Source organism: Scyliorhinus torazame, chromosome 3 (assembly GCF_047496885.1).
Source record: "Scyliorhinus torazame isolate Kashiwa2021f chromosome 3, sScyTor2.1, whole genome shotgun sequence".
NCBI lineage: Eukaryota > Metazoa > Chordata > Chondrichthyes > Carcharhiniformes > Scyliorhinidae > Scyliorhinus > Scyliorhinus torazame.
In genome coordinates, this window is record NC_092709.1 from 107206276 (window position 1) to 107229340 (window position 23065).

Here is a 23065-nt window from a genome sequence, read left to right on the forward strand (position 1 = left end):
AGGAAACCCTGAAGTCAGTGGCTGGGTTAAGAAGCCACAAGCAAGTGCGATGCTGCAACCTCAGAGTTCCCGATGTGTTGCTGGGCTTTCCAGTGAACAGGTCACAAGGTTAAAATTCAGCCCTACATGGCTCAGTAAACATTCTTCAATGCGAAAGAATTTTCAAAAATTCTTTCACCAGATGTGGGCATCGTTGGCTGGGCCAACATTTGTTGCCCATCTCTAATGGCCTTTGAGGAGGTGGTGTGAGCTGGCTTCTTGAGCCACTACAGTGATGTGGTGTAGGTGCTGTTAGGAAGGGAGTTCCAGGACTTTTAAACAGCAACAGTGAAGAAATGGTGAAATAGCTCCAAGTCAGAATGGTGTATGGTTTGGAGGGGGACTTCCAGCTGGTGGTGTTCTCATGTATCTTCTGCCCTTGTCCTTCTAAGTGGTTGAGGTTGTGTGTTTTGAAGGTGCTGTTGAAGGAGCCTTGGTGAGTCGCTGCAGTACATCCTGTAGATGGTACACACTGCTGCTACTGTGCAACATTGGTGGAGAGAGTGAATGGTGGTGGATGATGTGCCAGTCAAGCGACCTGCTTTGTCCTCAGTGTTGCCAAGCTTCTTGAGTGTTGTTCGAGTTGCTCTCAACCAGGGAAGTGGAGAGTATTCCAACATTCCTGACCTGTGCCTTGTGTGCGTGTGCAGGCTTGGAATCAAGAGATGAGTTACTTACTGCAGAAGGTGCTGCCGCTTGGCCTGCTCACACACATCCCAGATTGAAGACACTACATCCTCCTAGACTCCTGATGACTGTACTACGAGGCACAAAATCTCACAAAATGTGTCTGGGCAACAACAAGCGTAATAAACAGTGAGCACCAATCATTCACAGCTGCCTACAAAATCTGGCCAATGAGTTATGAAAGGTAGGCTGAGTGATAATCACTGAGCCAGGAGGACTTCATCTTTGAAGTACATTCAACAGGATGGACAGGCGGGACCTCATTTCACATTTCATTCAAAAGGTGGCTCTTCCAACATTGCAGCACTCCGTCAGTAGCCGTGCTGGAGTGTCAGCTTAGATTTTGTGCTCAAGTCTCCAGATGATCCCACATTTTTTAGAGTCAGTGATTGTAGGATACTTTTGGAGTGAATATACAAGCTTTCGGACATTCTGAGGACATGAAAGACACCACATAACCGAGCTCTGCATGCTGTGAATGTTTAGTGGGTTTTTATGAAATGCTTCCTTTGCATTGCAGATATTAACTGCTTAATTTAAACTGATAATTTTTTATACAGGTTCATAATTATACAGGGTAAGATAGTGGGAGAAAGAGGGCACAATCCTCCCAAAACGGAACAACGTCCCCTAGCGACGCGTTCAGCCGCATGTTTCCTCGGCACATGTTTATGTGCCAAGGCTGCACATAGCCCCGTTTTTAAAAAAATATATTTTTATTGGCATTTTCAGATTTATACCCATTGCAGTTCGTGTTTGTTTACTGTACAATACAAAAGATTTTCTTATGTCTATTTACAATTTGTCGTCGTCTAACTCGGTGTGCTATCCTTCATTCCCCTCCTCCCTTGCCCCCCTTTCCTAACCCCCCCCCTCCCGAGCACTTCCCCTCGATGTCCTCCCTGCTCCTTCAGGGGGTGTTCCCCCTCCCCCTTGGTTCTCCCCCTTACCCCTTTTCTCGTGCCAATTTCGGCCGCATCCGTCTTGTGGGTGGGGGGGGGGTTCTACCCCCTCCCCCTTTCTTCGTGGTGTTTCCTTTGCCCCCCTCAGGCTCCTTCTTCTCTTCCTCCCACCTCCCCCTGGGTTGTGTGTTCCTGACATTTCTCTTTTACTTTCCAATTTTCCTCTCTGCTACTTGCTGTTGGCCTCAAACGGGTTTTGGAACAGGCCAATAAGTTGCCCCCATGCTGTAAGGAAGCCTTCCTCCGACCCTCGAATGGCGTCGGCTCCCTTCCCCATGTGTAACTCTGACTGCTCCGATACCCCGGAGATTGCCACATTTGAGCATGGCTTCATCCTCACCCCCACAACCTCGGACACTGCCTTGGAGAAGGCTGTCCAGAACCCAGCAAGCTTGGGGCAGGCCCAAAACATGTGGGTGTGGTTGGCCGGGCCCCTCTGGCACCATTCACATATATGCTCCACCTCCGGGAAGAACCTGCTCATTCGGGGTCTGGTTAGGTGTACTCTGTGCACCAATTTGAATTGCATGAGGCTGAACCTTGCGCAGGAGGAGGTGGAGTTCCCCCTGCTCAGTGCTTCGTTCCAGAGCCCAAACCCACCTGTCTCGGTTCGCCCCCTCATTTCCATCTGATCTCGTCTAGTGGCATTCGGGCTCTGTCCCGTGGCTGTCCATACATAGTCCCCCTTCTTTACTGTCTGTATTCATCAGGTCCTCTAATAGTGTGGTCTCGGCGCCCTGGAGTATCCTACTGTCTCTTTGCAGGGGAAATGTTTATTTGTAGGTGTCTCATTTCCTGTCCTGTCGGTAGTCCCCATGCCTTCATCAGTTCATTCAGCGTCGCTAGTCTGTTTCCTATGTAGAAGTCCCTAACAGTTTGCATTCCCCCATCCTGTCTCCATTTTTTAAAGGAGGCGTCTAGCATGGCTGGTGGGAACCTGTGGTTCCCACAGATGGGGGCCATGGGGGACGTCTTGGTCAGTCCAAAATGTTGTCTTAATTCGTTCCACTTTTTCAGTGTGGCCGCTACTGTGGTATTATCATACATGAAGGCAATGCAAGGGTTAATGAAGTGTATACAGACAGCTACTAGAGAGGGCTAGTCCCATAAGCGTATAACAGATGGTGCTAAGCCTTGTGGGACAGAAGGTCAGAAGATGATAGGGAAGGTGGTAGGAGGAGGAGATTAGTTTAGAGCTGAAGGAGACAAGATTCAAAGTGTATTACAGAGCTAGTTAAGATATTATAGTTATAGTTAGTAGATCGAGATTGTGTTAGTGAGTGTAGTTTAATTCTTATATATATGTTTGCTATTTGGAATAAGTGTTGAACTCAAATTTAGTAGTGTTAATAAAATTAGTTTAGTTCCTCAAAAGAGCTTTGTGTGTCTTTGTGATCACTCCGCCTTCCATCCTGGAAACCCCTCACAAAGATCAGCACAGCTGGATGTGTATTTTGTCGAGGGGGATGGGAGTGCTGCTGTGGCTAGGGCCCGGAGGGTCGTCCCCTTGCAGGAGGCCTCCTCCATCCGCACCCACTCCGGGTTGGGTTTGTGTACCCATCCCCTCACTCTTACCGCTGTTGCTGCCCAGTGGTAGTATTGCAGGTTTGGTAATGCCAGGGCTCCCTTAACTTTCCTCCTTTGCAATGTTGGTTTGGGACTTGTGGATTCTTATTCCCCCACCCAAACGCCATGATTAAGCTGTCCATGTTTTGGAGGAAGGCCTTGGGGATGAAGATAGGTATGGATCTAAACAGGAAGAGGAACGTCAGCAGCGCTTTCACTTTGATTGTTTGCACTCTCTTCGCCAGGCAGAATGGGAGTGAGCCCCACCGTGGCAGGTCTTTTTTGACTTCTTCCAACAGGCTTGTCAGGTTCCACTTGTGGATCTATGTCCAGTCTCTGGCTATTTGGGTCCCCAGGTATCGGAATCTATTTTGGGTTATTTTAAAAGGGAGCCCCTCCAGCTCTGTCCGTCCCCCATTTGGGTTCACTGACAATGCCTCGCTCTTGCCCAGGTTGAGCTTGTAACCTGAGAAGGTTCCAAACTCTTTCAGGATCTGCATAATTGCTTTCAGTCCTTCCTGTGGCTTTGAGACGTGTAGGAGCAGGTCACCTGCATAGAGCGAGACTCTGCGCTCTCTGTCTCCTCTTTGAATGCCCTTCCAGCTTTCCACATCCTGCAGAGCTATCGCCAGGGGTTTGATTGCGAGGGAAACCAAGAGCATGGATAGTCCCGTTTTTTTAAAGTGAGGAGCTCTGCTCACCGGACCTCCACCTTTTAGAGAGAGATCGGGACGCCACTTTTATATGGCATCACGATCTCCGAGGTCCCCGAAAGAATCCCCGACCTTATCCCAAGCCTGAATACAATATGGTAGAGTCCCTGGCACCCCCCCCCCCCCCCCCATGGTGGGCAACCCCAGCCAGATTGTGCGTGTGAGTGCACAAAATGCCAGCCTGGCACTCTTGGAAGTGCCCATGCCAGCTGGTCATCTTGGCAGTGCCAAGCTGGGATCCAAGTGGCTCTTCCAGGGTGCCAGGCTGGCACTGCCAAGCTACCAGGGTGGCACCAGCAGTACCAGAGAACAACCTTGCCCAAAGGGCATGCACCCAGGGGCCTCCAATTCACTGGGAGACCCCCACGAGTGGCGTTCCGTCTGGTCCCCGTTTGCGGGAACCAGTACCAAACGGCACTCGGCCAAGGTCTCTGAGGCAAAGGGATTGAATCCGAAAGCCTCAGGTACCTCGGAAATCTAAATATGAGAGTGAGGCTTACTGCCTTGCTCTAAGAGGCAGATTTGCTAAAAGGTGATCCCGCCCATTGTGGGCAGGATTCACATCACAACATCTCGCAAGATTGCGTTGCATCTCGCAAAGTCTCCCAGCTTTCAACGGCCATGTTGCGCAGCGGCGAGCTGCTTTTCCAGCACAGCGTGCCCGGAGGATCGCGCTTAGAGTTTCATGTGAACTTATTAATAATTCCTGTCAACATCCCACAAAGTGAATTCAAGGTTTATGTAAAGGGAACAGCATCTGTTAATCTCACTTACTTGAGGAATTCACATCTTTTTCTGTCATTTTCTTTGTACCGGTAATTGGTTAGCTTTAGAATCCTGCCAAGGTGGAGAGGGAACCAACATAGAGCAAAAATCACAACTAAAAACAAAACGGTTTTGGCCACCTCTCGACGCTGAAAGATAAACACATAAAAACAAGCTTTAGTTCAATGGGTATCAGTCACTTATACAGAACCTCAAACAAAACTGATAGTTCTCCACACAAGTGTTTCTAAATTGAGGGTGTGTGACAGGAATCCTTTAGATGTATTTACCAAACAAATAGATCTAATCAAATAATGCACAGCACAAGCTGGTGAAAGGTCATGGGGAGCTGATCTTGATTTTGTATAACAGTGAAAAATGTGCAATTAAATAAAAACGCGTAGCATGGTGGCACAGTGGTTAGCACTGCTGCCTCACAGAGCCAAGGATCTGCGTTCGATTCCAGCCTTGGGTGACTGTGGAGTTCGCACTTTCTCCCCCTGACTGCGTGGGTTTCCTCCAGGTCCAGTTTCCTCTCACAATCCAAAAATGTGCAGATTAGGTGGATTGGTCATGTTAAAATTGCTCCTTAGTGTCCAAAGATGTGCAGGTCAGATGAAGTTCTGGAGGAGTGGGCCTATGTAGGACGTTCTTTTGGACGGTTGCTACTGACTCGATGGGAATTGTAGGGATTCTGTGGATAAAAATGGAGTTAGAATGGAGACTGCAGAGGGAGCTATAAAAATAGCCTGGGAGAAAAAGTTATAGCCTTCAGAGAGAGAGTACAGCAAGACCAGAGAGGAACCACAGAAAGAGAGCACAACGTGATCAGAGAGAGATTTATCAAGAGGACTCAGATTTTATTAAATATTTTTATTAAACAGAATGGCAGAATGTTCATCTTCACGGCCTGCACTCGGCCTGCCAAGGACAGAGGGAGACTATCCCACCTCTGTGGGTCCGCCTTAACCCTACCTACCAGACTCATAAAGTTTAACTTACGAAGTCGGGCTCAATCCCGTGCTCTTTTTTCTTGCACCCCTGAATACCTAAAATGAGGGCCTGTCAAGTAAAACGGCAACATCCCTAAATTAGCTCCCTTCTATGGCGGGGTAACTGTAAAACACTCACTCTTCTCCAGGTTTAACTTATACCCAGAGACCGCACTAGACCACTTCAACAGTGGTATTATACTCCCCATTGTCAGGACCGGGTCCGAAATGTATAGTAACAAGTCGTCAGAGTACTTGTCCGGTCGGAGAATCCCCGGGGGGCGGCGCGAAACCCGCCCCACCGCTCCAACACCGGCTGCCGTATTCTCTGGCGCCAGTTTTCGGGCGGGGGCGGGGATAACGCCACACCGGTCGGGGGCCTTTGGCAGCGACACCCCTGGCAATTCTCCAGGCCCCGATGGACCGAGCGGCCGTCGGTTTCTAGCCAGTCCCGCCGGCGTGGATTGGACATGGTCCCACACAGCGGGACCTGGTTGGTAGGCCGGCTGGTGCGGTCCTCGAGGGGGCGCGGGGGGATCCAGCCCCGGGGGGGAGCCCCCCCACGGTGGCCTGGCCCGCGATCTAGGCCCACCGATCTGCGGGCGGGCCTGTGCCGTGGGGGCACTCCTTCCTTCCGCGCCGGCCTCTGTAGGGCTCCGCCATGGCCGGTGCTGAGAAGACACTGCCCTGCGCATGCGCAGGAACACGCGCAGGTTGGCCCGATGCTGGAGTGGTTCGCGCCGTTCTTGGCGCTGGCGTCGGGCCAATTCGCCGATTGCGGTGAATCCGGCCTCCTATGTTCCATTCCTCCCCCCTAACTATCCCCCGCCACTCACCCGAATTCTTCAACAGGATGGCCAAAGGCTCTATTGCCAAGGCAAATAAGAGCGGGGGCATAGGGCCCTAGTTCCCCCATGCAGCTGAAAATACTTCGAGCTCATAGTATTCATGCGAACACTAGCCTTAGGTTCCCTGTATAACAGTCTCACACACGACACAAACTTGGGCCCAATCCTGAACCGCTCCAAAACCACAGATACTTCCACTCTGCCCTATGGAAGACATTTTACGCATCCACAACACTACAATGACCTCCTGCTCCCCACCCCCACCAGCGAGGATAAGATCACCTTCAACAGGCACCGGACATTAAAGGATAACGGCCTACTCTGAATAAACCCCCCTTTATCCTCCCGACAATGCTCGGGACGCACTCCTCCAATCTGAGTGCCAGCACCTTTGCCAGGATCTTTACATCTGTGTTCAATAACAGAATCGGCTGATACAACCCGCATTCCACTGGGCCCTTCTCCATCAGAAGGAGCGAGATAGATGCCTGCATTATCGTCTCCGGAGCGACTCCCGAGCTACTGAGTCCTCAAATGCCTCCACTAACAACGGTGCTCTGACTGTGAGATGTGGCAGGTCCGGGAGGCTTCCAGCGTCCCGGGTGGCTTCATCTGCAGAAAGTGCACCCAACTGGAGCTCCTCACAGACCGCATGGTTCGGTTGGAGCAGCAATTGGATGCACTTAGGAGCATGCAGGTGGTGGAAAGCGTCATAGATAGCAGTTATATAAATGTGGTCACACCCAAGGTGCAGGCAGAGAAATGGGTGACCACCAGAAAGGGCAGGCAGTCAGTGCAGGAATCCTCTTTGGTTGTCCCCCTCTCGAACAGGTATACCCCTTTGGATACTGTCGGGGGGGATAGCCTATCAGGGGAAAACAGCAGCAGCCAGAGCAGTGGCACCACGGCTGGCTCTGATGTTCAGACGGGAGGGTCAAAGTGCAGAAGAGCAATAGTAATAGGGGACTCTATAGTCAGGGGCACAGATAAGCGCTTCTGTGGACGTGAAAGAGACTCCAGGCTGGTATGTTGCCTCCCTGGTGCCAGGGTCCAGGATGTCTCCGAACGGGTAGAGGGCATCCTGAAGGGGGAGGGCAAACAGGCAGAGGTCGTTGTACATATTGGTACTAACGACATAGGCAGGAAGGGGCATGAGGTCCTGCAGCAGGAGTTCAGGGAGCTAGTCAGAAAGTTAAAAGACAGTACCTCTAGGGTTGTAATCTCGGGATTACTCCCTGTGCCACGTGCCAGTGAGGCTAGAAATAGGAAGATAGAGCAGCTACACACGTGGCTAAACAGCTGGTGTAGGAGGGAGGGTTTCCGTTATCTGGACCACTGGGAGCTCTTCCTGGGCAGGTGTAACCTATATAAGGACGGGTTGCATCTAAACTGGAGAGGCATAAATATCCTGGCCGCGAGGTTTGCTTGCGTCACACGGGAGGGTTTAAACTAGTATGGCAGGGGGGTGGGCACGCGAGCAATAGGTCAGAAGGTGAGAGCATTGAGGGAGAACTAGGGAATAGGGACAGTGTGGCTCTGAGGCAGAGCAGACAGGGAGAAGTTGCTGAACACAGCAGGGTTGGTGGCCTGAAGTGCTTATGTTTTAATGCAAGAAGTATTACGGGTAAGGCAGATGAACTTAGAGCTTGGATTAGTACTTGGAACTATGATGTTGTTGCCATACAGAGACCTGGTTGAGTGAAGGGCAGGATTGGCAGCTAAACGTTCCAGGATTTAGATGTTTCAGGCGGGATAGAGGGGGATGTAAAAGGGGTGGCGGAGTTGCGCTACTGGTTAGGGAGGATATCACAGCTGTACTACGGGAGGACACCTAAGAGGGCAGTGAGGCTATATGGGTAGAGATCAGGAATAAGAAGGGTGCAGTCACAATGTTGGGGGTTTACTACAGGCCTCCCAACAGCCAGCGGGAGATAGAGGAGTAGATAGGTAGACAGATTTTGGAAAAGAGTAAAAACAACAGGGTTGTGGTGATGGGAGACTTCAACTTCCCCAATATTGACTGGGACTCACTTAGTGCCAGGGGCTTAGACGGGGCAGAGTTTGTAAGGAGCATCCAGGAGGGCTTCTTAAAACAATATGTAGACAGTCCAACTAGGGAAGGGGCGGTACTGGACCTGGTATTGGGGAATGAGCCCGGCCAGGTGGTAGAAGTTTCAGTAGGGGAGCATTTCGGGACCAGTGACCACAATTCAGTAAGTTTTAAAGTGCTGGTGGACAACGGTAAGAGTGGTCCTAGGGTGAATGTGCTAAATTGGGGGAAGGCTAATTATAACAATATTAGGCGGGAACTGAAGAACCTAGATTGGGGGCGGATGTTTGAGGGCAAATCAACATTTGACATGTGGGAGGCTTTCAAGTGTCAGTTGAAAGGAATTCAGGACCGGCATGTTCCTGTGAGGAAGAAGGATAAATACGGCAATTTTCGGGAACCTTGGATAACGAGAGATATTGTAGGCCTCGTCAAAAATAAAAAGGAGGCATATGTCAGGGCTAAAAGGCTGGGAACAGACGAAGCCTGTGTGGAATATAAGGAAAGTAGGAAGGAACTTAAGCAAGGAGTCAGGAGGGCTAGAAGGGGTCACGAAAAGTCATTGGCAAATAGGGTTAAGGAAAATCCCAAGGCATTTTACACGTACATAAAAAGCAAGAGGGTAGCCAGGGAAAGGGTTGGCCCACTGAAGGATAGGCAAGGGAATCTATGTGTGGAGCCAGAGGTACTAAATGAATACTTTGCGTCAGTATTCACCAAAGAGAAGGAATTGGTAGATGTTGAGTCTGGAGAAGGGTGTGTAGATAGCCTGGGTCACATTGAGATCCAAAAAGACGAGGTGTTGGGCGTCTTAAAAAATATTGCGGTAGTTAAGTCCCCAGGGCCTGATGGGATCTACCCCAGAATACTGAAGGAGGCTGGAGAGGAAATTGCTAAGGCCTTGACAGAAATCTTTGGATCCTCACTGTCTTCAGGTGATGCCCCGGAGGACTGGAGAATAGCCAATGTTGTTCCTCTGTTTAAGGAGGGTAGCAAGGATAATCCAGGGAACTACAGGCCGGTGAACCTTACGTCAGTGGTAGGGAAATTACTGTAGAGAATTCTTCGAGACAGGATCTACTCCCATTTGGAAGCAAATGGACGTATTAGTGAGAGGCAGCATGGTTTTGTGAAGGGGAGGCCGTGTCTCACTAACTTGATAGAGTTTTTGGAGGAGGTCACAAAGATTATTGATGCAGGTAGGGCAGTGGATGTTGTCTATATGGACTTCAGTAAGGCCTTTGACAAGGTCCCTCGTGGTAGACTAGTACAAAATGTGAAGTCACACAGGATCAGGGGTGAGCTGGCAAGGTGGATACAGAACTGGCTAGGTCATAGAAGGCAGAGAGTAGCAATGGAAGGATGCTTTTCTAATTGGAGGGCTGTGACCAGTGGTGTTCCACAGGCATCAGTGCTGGGACCTTTGCTGTTTGTAGTATATATAAATGATTTGGAGGAAAATGTAACTGGTCTGATTAGTAAGTTTGCAGACGACACAAAGGTTAGTAGAATTGAGGATAGCGATGAGGACTGTCAGAGGATACAGCAGGATTTAGATTGTTTGGAGACTTGGGCGGAGAGATGGCAGATGGAGTTTAATCCGGACAAATGTGAGGTAATGCATTTTGGAAGGTCTAATGCAGGTAGGGAATATACAGTGAATGGTAGAATCCTCAAGAGTATTGGAAGTCAGAGAGATCTAGGTGTACAGGTCCACAGGTCACTGAAAGGGGCAACACAGGTGGAGAAGGTAGTCAAGAAGGCATACGGCATGCTTGCCTTCATTGGCTGGGGCATTGAGTATAAGAATTGGCAAGTCATGTTGCAGCTGTATAGAACCTTAGGCCACACTTTGAATATAGTGTTCAATTCTGGTCGCCACACTACCAGAAGGATGTGGAGGCTTTAGAGAGGGTGCAGAAGAGATTTACCAGAATGTTGCCTGGTATGGAGGGCATTAGCTATGAGGAGCGGTTGAATAAACTCGGTTTGTTCTCACTGGAACGAAGGAGGTTGAGGGGCGATCTGATAGAGGTCTACAAAATTATGAGGGGCATAGACAGAGTGGATAGTCAGAGGCTTTTCCCCAGGGTAGAGGGGTCAATTACTAGGGGGCATAGGTTTAAGGTGAGAGGGGCAAGGTTTAGGGTAGATGTACGAGGCAAGTTTTTTACGCAGAGGGTAGTGGGTGCCTGGAACTCGCTACCGGAGGAGGTGGTGGAAGCAGGGACGATAGTGACATTTAAGGGGCACCTTGACAAATACATGAATCGGATGGGAATAGAGGGATATGGACCCAGGAAGTGTAGAAGATTGTAGTTTAGTCGGGCAGCATGGTCGGCACGGGCTTGGAGGGCCGAAGGGCCTGATCCTATGCTGTACATTTATGTTTTTTTTGTTCTTTGGTACACGCTGGTCAGCAAACTTTTTATAAAATTCCACCTGGGACCCATCCGGTCCCAGCACCCACTGACTGAGTTTGAACAAAATCAAACATCACATCCCAGGAAAGCCGAAAGTTGACTGGTTGTGTAACTGCTGTTAAAGAGTGTCTGTAGTTGATAGTGAAGAGGATAGCTGTTAACTTCAGAATTATATCAATGGTTTGGTTGAGAGGGCAGAGAAGTGGCAAATGGAATTTATTCTGGAAAATATGAGGTAATGCATTTGGGGAGGGCAAACACAATAAGGGAATATGCAGCAAATGGGAAGATAATTAGGAGTTGGGAGCCTTGGGGTACATGTTCACAGGTCCTTGAAGGCAGCAGGAGAGGTGGCCAAGATGGTCGAGATAGCATATGGAATGCTTTCCTTTATGGGGAGAGGTACTGAATACAAAAACAGGGATTTAATGCTGGAAATGTATAAAACGTTGGTTAGGCCACAGTTGGAATTGTGTGTACAATTCTGGTCACCACATTACAGGAAGGGCATCATTTCTCTGGAGAGGGTGTCGAGGAGATTTAATAATAATAATCTTTATTATTGTCACAGTAGGCTTACATTAACACTGCAATGAAGTTACTGTGAAAAAGTTACAAGAATGCTGCCAGGGCTTGAAAATTACAGCTATGAGGAGAGATTGGAAAGAATGGTTTTCCTGAGACCAGAGGAGGCTGAAGGGTGATCTAATTAAATTGTACAAAATTATGAGGAGGCTAGACAGGAAAAACCTGTTTCCCATAGCTGAGGGGTAAATTACTAGGGAGTATGGATTTAAGGTGATTAGTAGAAGAATTAGAGGAGGCATGAGAAGAAACATTTCACCCAAGAGGGTGGTGAGCATCTGGAATTCGCTATCCAAGTTGGTTTTGAGGCTAAAATGCTCACCTCCTGGACCTGCACCTGAAGTGCTGTAACCTGCGAGGCTATGAACCTGGGGCCGGATTCTGCGACCCCTTGCCGGGTCGGAGAATCGCTGGGGGGGCGGCGTGAATCCTGCCCCCTCCAGCCGCCGAATTCTCCGGCACGGGAGAGTCGGCAGGGGCGGGAATCGTGCCGCGCCGGTTGGCGGGCCGCTCCGGCGATTCTCTGGCCCGCGATGGGCCGAAGTCCCGCTGCTGTAATGACGGTCCCGCCGGCATGGATTAAACCACCTCCCTTACCGGCGGGACCAGGCGGCGCAAGCGGGCTCCGGGGTCCTTGGGGGGGAGGGGCCTGGGGCGATCTGGCCCCGGGGGGTGCCCCCATGGTGGCCTGGCCCGCGATCGGGGCTCACCGATCCGCGGGCGGGCCTCTGCCGTGGGGGCACTCTTTTACTACGCGTCAGCCGTGTAGGTCTCCGCGATGGCCACCGTGGGGGCACCCCCCGGGGCGCATGCGCGGGGATGACGTCAGCAGCCGCTGACGCTCCGCGCATGCGCGGACTTACGCCGGCCGGCGGAGTCCCTTCGGCCCCGGCTGTCGTGGCGCCAAAGGCCTTCCACGCCAGCCGGTGGGACGGCAACCACTCTGGTGCGGGCCTAGCCCCTAAAGGTGAGGGCTTGGCCCCTAAAGGTGCGGAGAAATCCGCACCTTTGGGGCGGCCCGATGTCGGAGTGCTTCACGCTGCTCCATCCCGCCGGGACCCCCCGCCCCGCCGGGTACGGGAGACTCCCGCCCCTGGTGTTGGAAAGCAGGATTAAAATGAGCGGCTTGTTTCTTTTTTCGGCCGGTGCAGACATGATGGGCTGCATGGCCTCTTACTGCCCATCGCGTTTCTATGGTTCTATGCTGCTTTTAGGGTGTGTGTGAATAGCTGACGATTAGAAAATCATAACTAAAACTTAAAAAAATATATTTAGAGTACCCAATTATTTTTTTTCCAATTAAGGGCCAATTTAGCGTGGCCAATCCACCTAACCTTCATATCTTTGGTTTGTGGGGGTGAAACCCACGCAGACATGGGGAAAATGTGCAAACTCCACACAGATAGTGACCCAGTCAATTAAAATGCAATAAAGATGTGCTGCAGCTGCAGTTTGTGAGCGCTCATGGACACCAGTATGATCCTTGTCAAACATGTCTGCAGTACATGGTGACCGCTGGAGGAGCTTCAGCTCACAATCAACAAACTCCAGATGTTGCTCAGCATCAAGGAGGGAGCAAGTTAACTGGGCGTTTATTTCCAGAAGGCAGCCTTAGGATAGGGTTTTCTGCCCGTGGCCTGACAGCTACCCGGTGGAATTCTATGAGGTTTTCGGAGATATTGAGCCCACTGCTGGTGAGGACATTTAATGAAGCAAGAGAGAAGGGAGTCCTCCCCCCAACAATGTCGCAGGCCTCGATTTCATTGATCCTGAAACGGGAGTAGGATCCGGAGCAATGCGGGTCATACAGGCCGATTTCTCTACTGAATGTGGACGCCAAACTGCTGGCTAAGATACTGGCCACAAGGATAGAGGACTGTGTCCTGGGGGTGAAAGGGGAAGACCAGACGGGATTTGTAAAGGGCAGGCAACTCAAGGCCAATGCTCGAAGGCTTTTGAATGTTATTATGATGCCCTCAGAAGGAGTGGAGGTGGAGGTGGTGGTAGCGACGGATGCGGAGAAGGCTTTTGATCGGGTGGAGTGGAATTACCTGTGGGAAGCGCTGGGAAGGTTTGGGTTGGGTGAGGGCTTCATTGACCGGGTGCGGTTGCTCTATCAGGCACCAGTAGCGAGTGTGCGTATGAACCGGCTGAGGTCGGGGTACTTTAAACTACACCAAGGGACGAGGCAAGGGTGCCCCCTCTCCCCGTTACTGTTTGCTCTGGCCATCGAGCCATTGGCCATGGCGTTAAGAGCCTCTAGGAACTGGAAAGGGAGTTTCGGGGGGGGGGGGGGGGGGGGGCATAGTTCAGACCCGTTGGATGGGATGGGGGATGTAATGCGAATCCTGGGGGCATTTGGCAATTTTTCGGGGTATAAATTGAACATGGGGAAAAGCAAGATGTTCGCGATCCAGGCAAGAGGACAGGAGAAGAGACTGGGAGAGCTGTCGCTCAGAATGGTAGGGAAGAGCTTTCGGTATCTGGGAATCCAGGTGGCCCGGGAATGGGAGGCACTGCACAATTTAAACCTATCCCAGTTGGTAGAACAAATGGAAGGGGATTTTAAGAGATAGGACATGCTCCCGCTATCACAGGTGGGGAGGGTACAGACCGTGAAAATGACGGTCCTCCCCAGATTTCTGTTTGTCTTTCATTGCCTCCCCATCTTCATCCCGAGGGCCTTTTTCAAGCGGGTAAATAAGGTTGTTTTGGGCTGTGTGTGGGCGGGTAAAACCGCGCGAGTGAAGAAAGTGTTGCTGGAGCACAGTCGGGGGGAGGGTGGGTTGGCGCTGCCGAACTTCTGCAACTACTACTGGGCGGCTAATATAGCGATGATTAGGAAGTGGGTAGTGGGGGAGGGGTCGGCATGGGAGCGGATGGAGGCGGCGTCGTGTAAAGACACCAGTTTGGGAGCACTGATAACGGCGCCTCTTCTGTTCTCGCTGGCCCGATACTCCACAAGTCCGGTGGTCGTGGTGTCTCTGAGAATCTGGGGGGCAATGGAGGAGATATAAGGGGCAGGATTCTCCCCTACCCGGCGGGGCGGGGGGTCCCAGCGCCGAGGAGTGGCGTGAACCACTCCGGCATCGGGCCGCCCCAAAGGTAGAATCCTCCGCACCTTCAGGGGCTAAGCCGGCCCCGGAGTGGTTTGCGCCATGCCAGCTGGCGGGAAAGGGGCTTGGCGCCATGCCAACCACCGCCGAAGGTCCTCCGCCGGCTGGCGCGAGTTGGCGTATGTGCAGGGGGCGATCTTCTCCGCGTCGGCCATCGCGGAGGACCACAGCGGCCGACGGGGAACAATAGAGTGCCCCCACAGAACAGGCCACCGTGGGGGCACCCCCCCCCCCCGGGGCCAGATCCCCCCACGCCCCCCCGAGGACCCTGGAGTCCACCCGAGCCGCCAGGTCCCGCCGGTAAGGCCCTACTCTAATTTACGACGGCGGGACCGGCAAAAAAAAACGGGCGGCCACTCGGCCCATCGCGGACCGGAGAATCGCCGGGGGGGGGGTGCTGCTGCCAGCGGCCACTGACCGGCACAGCGCGATTCCCGCCCCTGCCAAATCCCTGGCGCCGGAGATCTCGGCAGGCGGCGGGGGCGGGATTCACGCCGCCCCCTGCCGATTCTGCGACCCGGCGGGGAGTCAGAGAATCCCACCCAAGAGGGTGGAGGGAGCATCGGTTTGGACCCCGATTTATAATAATCATCGGTTTGTACATGGTAGGCTAGATGGTGGGTTCTGGAGTTGGCAAAGGGCAGGAATTAGAAGGATCGGGGATCTATTTATAGACGGGAGCTTTCCCAGCTTGAAAGCCTTTGAGGATAAATTTGAATTTCCAGCAGGGAATGGGTTTAGGTATTTGCAGGTGCGAGACTCCCTGAGAAAACAGGTGCCGGCCTTTCCGCTGCTGCCACCACGGGGGACACAGGATAGAGAGTTTCCAGTACCTGGGTGGGAGAGGGGAAGGTATCGGATATTTACCAGGAGCTTTCAGAGGCGGAGGAAACTCCGGTGGAGGAGCTTAAGGGCAAGTGGGAGGACGAGCTAGGAGGAGAGATAGTGATGGGTCTGTGGGCGGACGCCCTAAGCAGGGTTAATACCTCCTCATCATGTGCCAGGCTTAGCCTGAAACAATTTAAGGTAGTCCACCAGGCACACATGACAGCGGCTAGGATGAGCAGGTTTTTCGGGGTTGAGGATAGGTGTGCGAGGTGCGCGGGAAGCCCAGCAAATCATGTCCAATGTTTTGGGCATGCCCGAAGCTCAGAGGGTTTTGGCAGGGTTTCGCTCAGGCAATGTCCACGGTGCTAAAAACACGGGTGTTGCCAAGTCCGGAGGTAACGAGCTTTGGAGTGTCGCAAGAGCCGGGAGTTCTGGGGGCGAAAGAGGCTGACGTCTTGGCCTTTGCCTCCCTGGTAGACCGGACACGGATCTTGTTAATTTGGAGGGGCTCGAAGCCCCCCGAGTGCAGAGACCTGGGTTAGTGACATGGCTGAGTTTCTCAGTCTCGAGAAAATAAAGTTCGCCTTAAGAGGGTCAATGGTCGGGTTCACCCGGAGGTGGCAGCCGTTCGTCGACTTTTCCGGGGAAAATTAAAATGTCAGCAGATGCAGTATTCCGGTGGGGGGGAGTGGGGAGGGCCGGATTATTATTTTATGGTTGGAAAGAAGATTGAGATGGGGGGGGCAATGTTTATTATACCATGTTGATGTCATTGTCTATGTTATTTTTACAAGATCTTTCAAATACCATAATAAAAATATTTTTTTAAAAAAGGATAGGGTTTTCTGATCTCGTCAGCGACAGGGGAATGTGACTTCGAGTGAGGAAGATATGGTGATTTGAGAAGGTAAAAGTGGAGTAACCTCAAACCTTGAAATTACCCAACAGGTTTGAGGACATTGTAGCTTGCATGGATGGGGAGGTGGGGGGTGCTGCATGGTGGATGGACAGACTGACCATGGCACCGTGATACAGGAAGCCATTCATATGCAAAAAGTAAATAGGTTTTCTAACCTGCCTGCTTACCATTGGCTGGGGACTAATGACAATCCTGTGGGAGTATGAGCTTCCCCAATGAGGGGGCGGAGAAATCATTAGCAGACTCCCTGTATAAATAAAGCTGGCCAGTTTGGAACCAGCAGGAAGGAGTGAACAGCAAGCGAAGTTGCTGCTGCTGTTGTGTATATATATGTTATTGTAAATAAGTGTTATTTCTTTGTATCCTTAAAACTCGTGCTAGATTCTTCGTGGCCCTCACAAAAATAGGAATATAGTGGTAGAGATGGATAGTATAGTAACTAAGAGTGTAAGTTCAGCAGGCTGTGTTGCCTGACTGGTGCTAGGGTATGGAACATCTTGGGGCTGGGGAAGAACTTGCAGTGGGAAGGGCAGGATTCATTGTTGTGGTTAAATGATATAGATGGGACTAGGAAAGTGGTTTTGCTTCAGGAATAGAGCAGCTAGAGGCTAAATTGTAAAGAAGGACCACAACTGTAAGCAAATTGGCACAGTGTAAAAAGGGATTAATGCTTTACTCAAAGCTTGGTGTGGGAGAAATGAGTTTTGATTTATAAGGCACTAGTGCAAATACTGGGGAAAGTGGAAGCTGTATCATTGGGATAGTCTTCACCTGACTGTGCTGGGACCAGTGTTCTTGCAAGTCACACAACTAAAGCAGGGGAGGAGGCTTTAAACTAATTAGTGGGGGCAGGGGATCATGTGAGAGAACATGTGGTAAATTAAAGAGAAAGGGGAAGATGAGAGCAAGATAGCAATAAGGGTATTGATAATCAAAACATGGCAGGAAGAGGTCAACTTAAGTGTGTGCCAGCAGATAAGGCAAGGGTTTGCAAAACAGTAAGACGACAGTGAAGGCTCTGTATCTGAATGCGCAAAGTATTCAGGACAAAATGGATGAATTTGCAGCTCAAATAGAAATAAATACATTTGACCTGATAGCCATTACAGAGATGTGGTTGCAAGGTGACCAAGGCTGGGTCCTGAATCTTCAAGGGGACTTTACATTTTGGAAGGATGGGAAGCTGGGAAAAGTTGGTGGGGTAGCTTTACTAATTAAGGGTAACCTTAGTACAATAGTAAGAGATGGCCTTAGTTCTAAGGATCAAGGTGGAAAATCAATTTAGGTGGAGGCAAAGGGAACAAGTAAATTGTGGTAATAGTTTATAGAACATAGAACATAGAACAATACAGCGCAGTACAGGCCCTTCGGCCCACGATGTTGCACCGAAACAAAAGCCATCTAACCTACACTATACCATTATCATCCATATGTTTATCCAATAAACTTTTAAATGCCCTCAATGTTGGCGAGTTCACTACTGTAGCAGGTAGGGCATTCCACGGCCTCACTACTTATAGGCTTCTTAACAGTAACAATGCTCTAGGCTGGAGTTTACAGGAAGAAATAATGGGGGCTTGTGAGTAAGGCACTGGGATAATCATTAATAATTTCATTCTATAATAAATTGGTTGAATCAGACTGGCCAAGGTAGCCTAGAAGTTGAGCTCATAGTGAGCGGGATTCTCCCAGCCCACGGCGGGTTGGAGAACCGCCAGGCTGGGCGCGAATTGTGCGCCGCCGCCCCGACGCTGGTCCGCCGATTCCCCGGTGAGCGGAGAATCGGCGCCATTGGCACCGGTCGGGGGCCGCTCTACGCGCCCTCCCCGGCGATTCTCCGCCCGGGATGGGCCGAGTGGCCGCCCAAAAAAGCCCGAGTCCCGCCGGCGCCGTTCACATCTGGTCTTACCAGGCGGGACCTCAGCATCCATCCTGCGGGGGATGGCCTGGTCGGGGGGGGGGGGAGTGGGGGGCGGGGGGCGGGGGGGGGTATGACCCCAGGGGGGGCCTCCACCGTGGCCTGGCCCGCGATCGGGGCCTACCGATCAGCGGGCCGGCCTCTCGTGGTGAGGGGCCTCCTTTGCTCTGTGCCGGCCCCTGTAGCCCTACACCATGTTGCGTCGGGGCCGGCGCGGAGAAGGGAACTACCACGCATGCGCGCCGGTCGTAGTGCGCATGCGCAGACCCCCGGCGCCCATTTGCCGACGGTATCAGCAGCTGGAGCGGTGTGGATCGCTCCAGTGCCGTGCTGGCCTCCTGTGGGGCAGAGGATCGCTACACATAGCGGTCCAATGACGTCGTCGTTAAATTCTCCAGATTTTACAACGGCGTCAACACTCTGCCTTCAGATGGGAGAATCCCGCCCAGTGTGTTTCGTACAATTTGTTAGGGCAGTATATTTGAGAGCCAACCACAGAGCAGGCTATTCTTGACCTGGTGATGTGCAATGAGACAGGGTTATTTAATGACCCAATAGCTACGGGGCCTCAAGGAGGCAGTGATCATACAGGATTTAATTTCACATTCAGTTTGAAAGAGAGAAGAGTGGGTCTAAGACTGGTATTTTAAACTCAAATAAAGGCAATTACAAGGGTATGAAGACCGAACTGGTAAAAGTGAACTGGGAAAGTAGTTAAAGGATAAGACAGTAGAAATGCAGTAGCTGACAGTTGAGGAGATATTTCGTAACATTCAGCAAAAATACATTCCAGCCAGGAAGACTGTAGGCGGAGGAGGCTGTGTCATCCATTGCTAATTAAAGAAGTTGAAGATGGGGTAAAATTGGCATAAAAAGCATACAATTATTTGAAGATTGGTGTGGTGGCTCGAGACCTACACCAGAGGCTCCCAGTAATAAACAAAGCGGTTTAGTGATGAAATGCAAAGAAAGTGAGATAACAAGCACAGAACACTATACAACCGGTCTTTACACTTCAGCTCCCTGGTTCACACTGCCCATGGTCCTGCTCCCAGGGCCCCGCGCAAACTCCCCATTTGGCTGGGTTTGTGTGTTCCCGTGCAATTGGCCTCAGGCCGGTCACGTGATCTGTGCAGTCACAGCCCTCGCCCCTTAAGTGCCTTAACACACTATCCCAAAATTATGTACAAAAGTTACAATGGTTAACAAACAGGGACAATCAAGGAAAGAGTGTCCATCAAAAGGTCAATTGGTCCTCCATGTTTTCCTATATTCTGATATCTACAATAATGAACATTTGAAATAAATTAGAACTACTGAGCTAAAGAAAGACAAATTTGGTACGGGTTTACTGAGGCTCAAATTGATCTAGGGCTACGACACAAAACATACGGGAGGGAATTGGCAGCTAGTTTTACATGCCAATCATTGGGATTTTATCCATGCATTCTTCATGACTGATTCACTGAATCTGGCACGCAGGTTTGACCACCAGATTGATGAGGTGCTGAATTAAGAAGTAGAACACGTGTGAGGATTTTGGAGACGGTAAATTAACAGTGTACTGAAATTATACTTCATCACAGCAAATAAAAAGAAAAAAAACCTATTTCCTTCCAAAGCACCACTGTCTCAGTCTTTCGACCATCTTGTTAAAAAGTGGACATGAACCTTATTCGATGTAGAAAAGAATAATGTCGAGCGGAAGATGTATCCAAAGCCAAAGCTGTACAGGTTTGGTGGAGTGGCCATGCTAAGTATCCCCTTAGTGTCTTTTTTGAGGGCCACGAAGAGTCCAACATGAGTTTGTGAGTCAAACAAAACATATTTTTTTTAATATAAGTTTAGAGTACCCAATTCTTTTTTTCCAATTAAGGGGCAATTTAGCATGGCCATTTCACCTACCTTGAATATCTTTTTGGGTTGTGGGGGTGAGAACCACCCAGACACTGGGAGAATGTGCAAACTCCAGACAGTGTCTAGGGACCAGGATCGAACCCGGGTCCTCGGCGTCGTGCTAACCACAGCACCGCCCTGCTAAGTCAAACAAATCTTTACTTTATTTACACTAATATTTACACAGCACCAGTACTTTGCTACTGGTCTTCTCTCTAGCCGGTACCAACAGGCCAGCTCAATTTATACAATAGAAAAGGTTAATGATTGCCCTACCCCTTATCGAGGAAGAATCCATGGGGTAACCAATTGTCCCCACCCAATAAGATATGTGCAGGTTACAATAGTGTCCAAAGATGTGCAGGTTAGGTAGGGTTATGGGTATAGCGCAGGGGAGTGGGCCTAGGTAGTGTGCTCCTTCAAAGGGCCGTGCAGACTCGATGGGCCAAATGGCCTCCTTCTGCACTGTAGGGATCCTATGGATTCTAAGATCAGGAAATTAGCTATTTAGGAGAACGAGGAAAATTGAGGGAGCAAAAGGCCAAAATGATGATGAAAAATATCGAGAATGGTAAAGAAAGGAACTGTTTTCTCCAATTTAAAGGCAATGACAGCAGAAATAGAGGTTCAAACAGGTTGACAATGGAGGGGGGGGGGAGGTGAGATTAACATATTGTGTTTGGAAAAATCTACTATTGCTTGTGAAGATCTGATAACCTTTCAGAAAAGGATTAGTCAGTTCTCCACCAGTGGAAGTTAAAATGACCAAGTAGGAATTAAGAGTAAATTTACTTATGTGAGCTGAGGATGCTGCTGGAGAATTGGCATCACACTAAGAGTATCTTTAAATAGTTTTGGATCTACTCGCCTTGAGCCTGGCTTCTCATGGGAAGCACTGGGTTGGTGAATCAACTTTGTGATACTTTTATTAGGAATTATTAATGGTGCAATGTGTTTTATTAAGTTGTTCATTTGTTCACAAAAGTTGTCATAGAATCATAGAATTTACAGTGCAGAAGGAGGCCATTCGGCCCATCAAGTCTGCATTGGCCCTTGGAAAGAGCACCCCACTTAAGGCCACACCTCCACCCTATTGCTGTAACCCAATAACCCTACCTAACCTTTTTGGACACTAAGGGCAATTTAGCATGGCCAATCCACTTAACCTGCACATCTTTGGACTGTGGGAGGAAACCGGAGCACCCGGAGGAAACCCACGCAGATACGGGTAGAACGTGCAGACTCCGCACAGACAGTGACCCAAGCTGGGAATCGAACCTGGGACCCTGGAGCTGTGATGTAACTGTGCTAACCACTGTGCTACCGTGTCCCACTGCGTATGACTGGAAAGGATGCGAAAGGCATGTAAATTGTTCGTTAACTGGTGAGACATGGCCGATTCAGCCAAGTACCTGGACACTTTGGACCTAGGAATCTGGGATATGTTTAGACTTCAGCACAGCTCCTTTTTGACGTTAATTGATAGTCATAAGATTTTACCCGTTTCAAGTGCTCACTCAAGGCGACTCTGAAACTCTTATTCCTCTTGTTCAACATCTCACAGGTCATTCGAGTGTAGAAGAAAGCTGTGCAGACCAGGGGCATGCAGAAATAAAACCCAAACAACCACCAATCCTTCACATTGATGTAGAACTGAAAGAAAACAAAGAGCATTCCGTGAGACCGAAACCTTAAAGAGCATTCACAGGAAGAACATCGTCAAATATCTACAGAGTGCCATTTTCTTTACGTATTGAAAAGATAAGGCCCATACTACAGGGCACCACAATGGTCGAAAAGAGTAATGGCCTATATTTTCAGCTGATTGCAATGACAGAATAGCTTTACCAAGGCAACGGCCTCCTTGAACCCTGGCTAGATTCCTGAGAGTAGAGATCTTTGAGCAAATTTGGTGGACTTGATCACCCTTTCATTTTTAAATCCCCCCACAAGCCTTTAGCAATGCTGGAGCCACTATGCGTGGTGTTCTTAGTACCTTGTGTAACAAGTGTGAGAAACTCAGCTTTACTAATGACATGCCATTTAGCTTTCCAACTAGTGTGCATTCCTATTAATTGTTCTCTATAGCCACTTCCGGTTGCGGCTATGCAGAGCTAAGTCGCACGTTCGGCAGCTCCCGCTTGGAACGGACTTTTGGGCTTTATTCAGGGCCCCCAACGACATTTGTTTGACATTTCCTGGTGTGGGAAGAAGACTGCAACATTCCCCCAACACTGTATGGCTTGGACCAGGAGCGGGGCGACTAAAAAAGTGGTGGTGAAGCCAAAGAAAGTGCGAAGGAAGAAGAGCAAGATGGCGGCAGGCGGGGACCAGGCAGCGTGGATGCAGTGGGCGCAGGAGCAGCAGGATGCTATCCAGCGCTGCTTCAGGGAGCTCAAAGCGGACCTGCTGGAGCCGATGAAGGCTTCTATTGATAAGCTGCTGGAGACCTAGATGGCCCAGGGGGTGGCGATCCGCGAGGTCCAACAAAAGATCTCAGATAACGAGGATGAGATCTTGGGCCTAGCGGTAAAGGTGGAGGCGCACGAGGCGCTCCACAAGAAATGGCAGGAATGGTTCGAGGAGATGGAGAATCGGTCGAGGCGGAAGAATCTGCGGATTCTGGGCCTCCCGGAGGGGCTGGAGGGGTCGGACGTGGGGGCCTATGTGGTCACCATGCTAAACTCGCTGATGGGAGCGGGGTCCTTCCAGGGGCTCCTGGAGCTGGAAGGGGCCCATAGAGTGTTGGCGAGGAGGC

The 23065-nt window shown here is 50.3% G+C and overlaps 1 protein-coding gene across 1 annotated transcript in view; it reads right to left on the minus strand.

Moving 5' to 3' along the window:
* Window positions 1-23065, minus strand: part of ednraa (endothelin receptor type Aa) — a 96288-nt gene that overhangs the window by 11525 nt on the left and 61698 nt on the right. The window contains exons 4-5 of the mRNA XM_072496096.1: window positions 21808-21960; window positions 4742-4881 (exon numbers count right to left, since the gene is read on the minus strand). Of these exons, the coding sequence (XP_072352197.1) occupies window positions 4742-4881; window positions 21808-21960 (293 nt within the window). The remainder of the gene's footprint in view (window positions 1-4741; window positions 4882-21807; window positions 21961-23065) is intronic.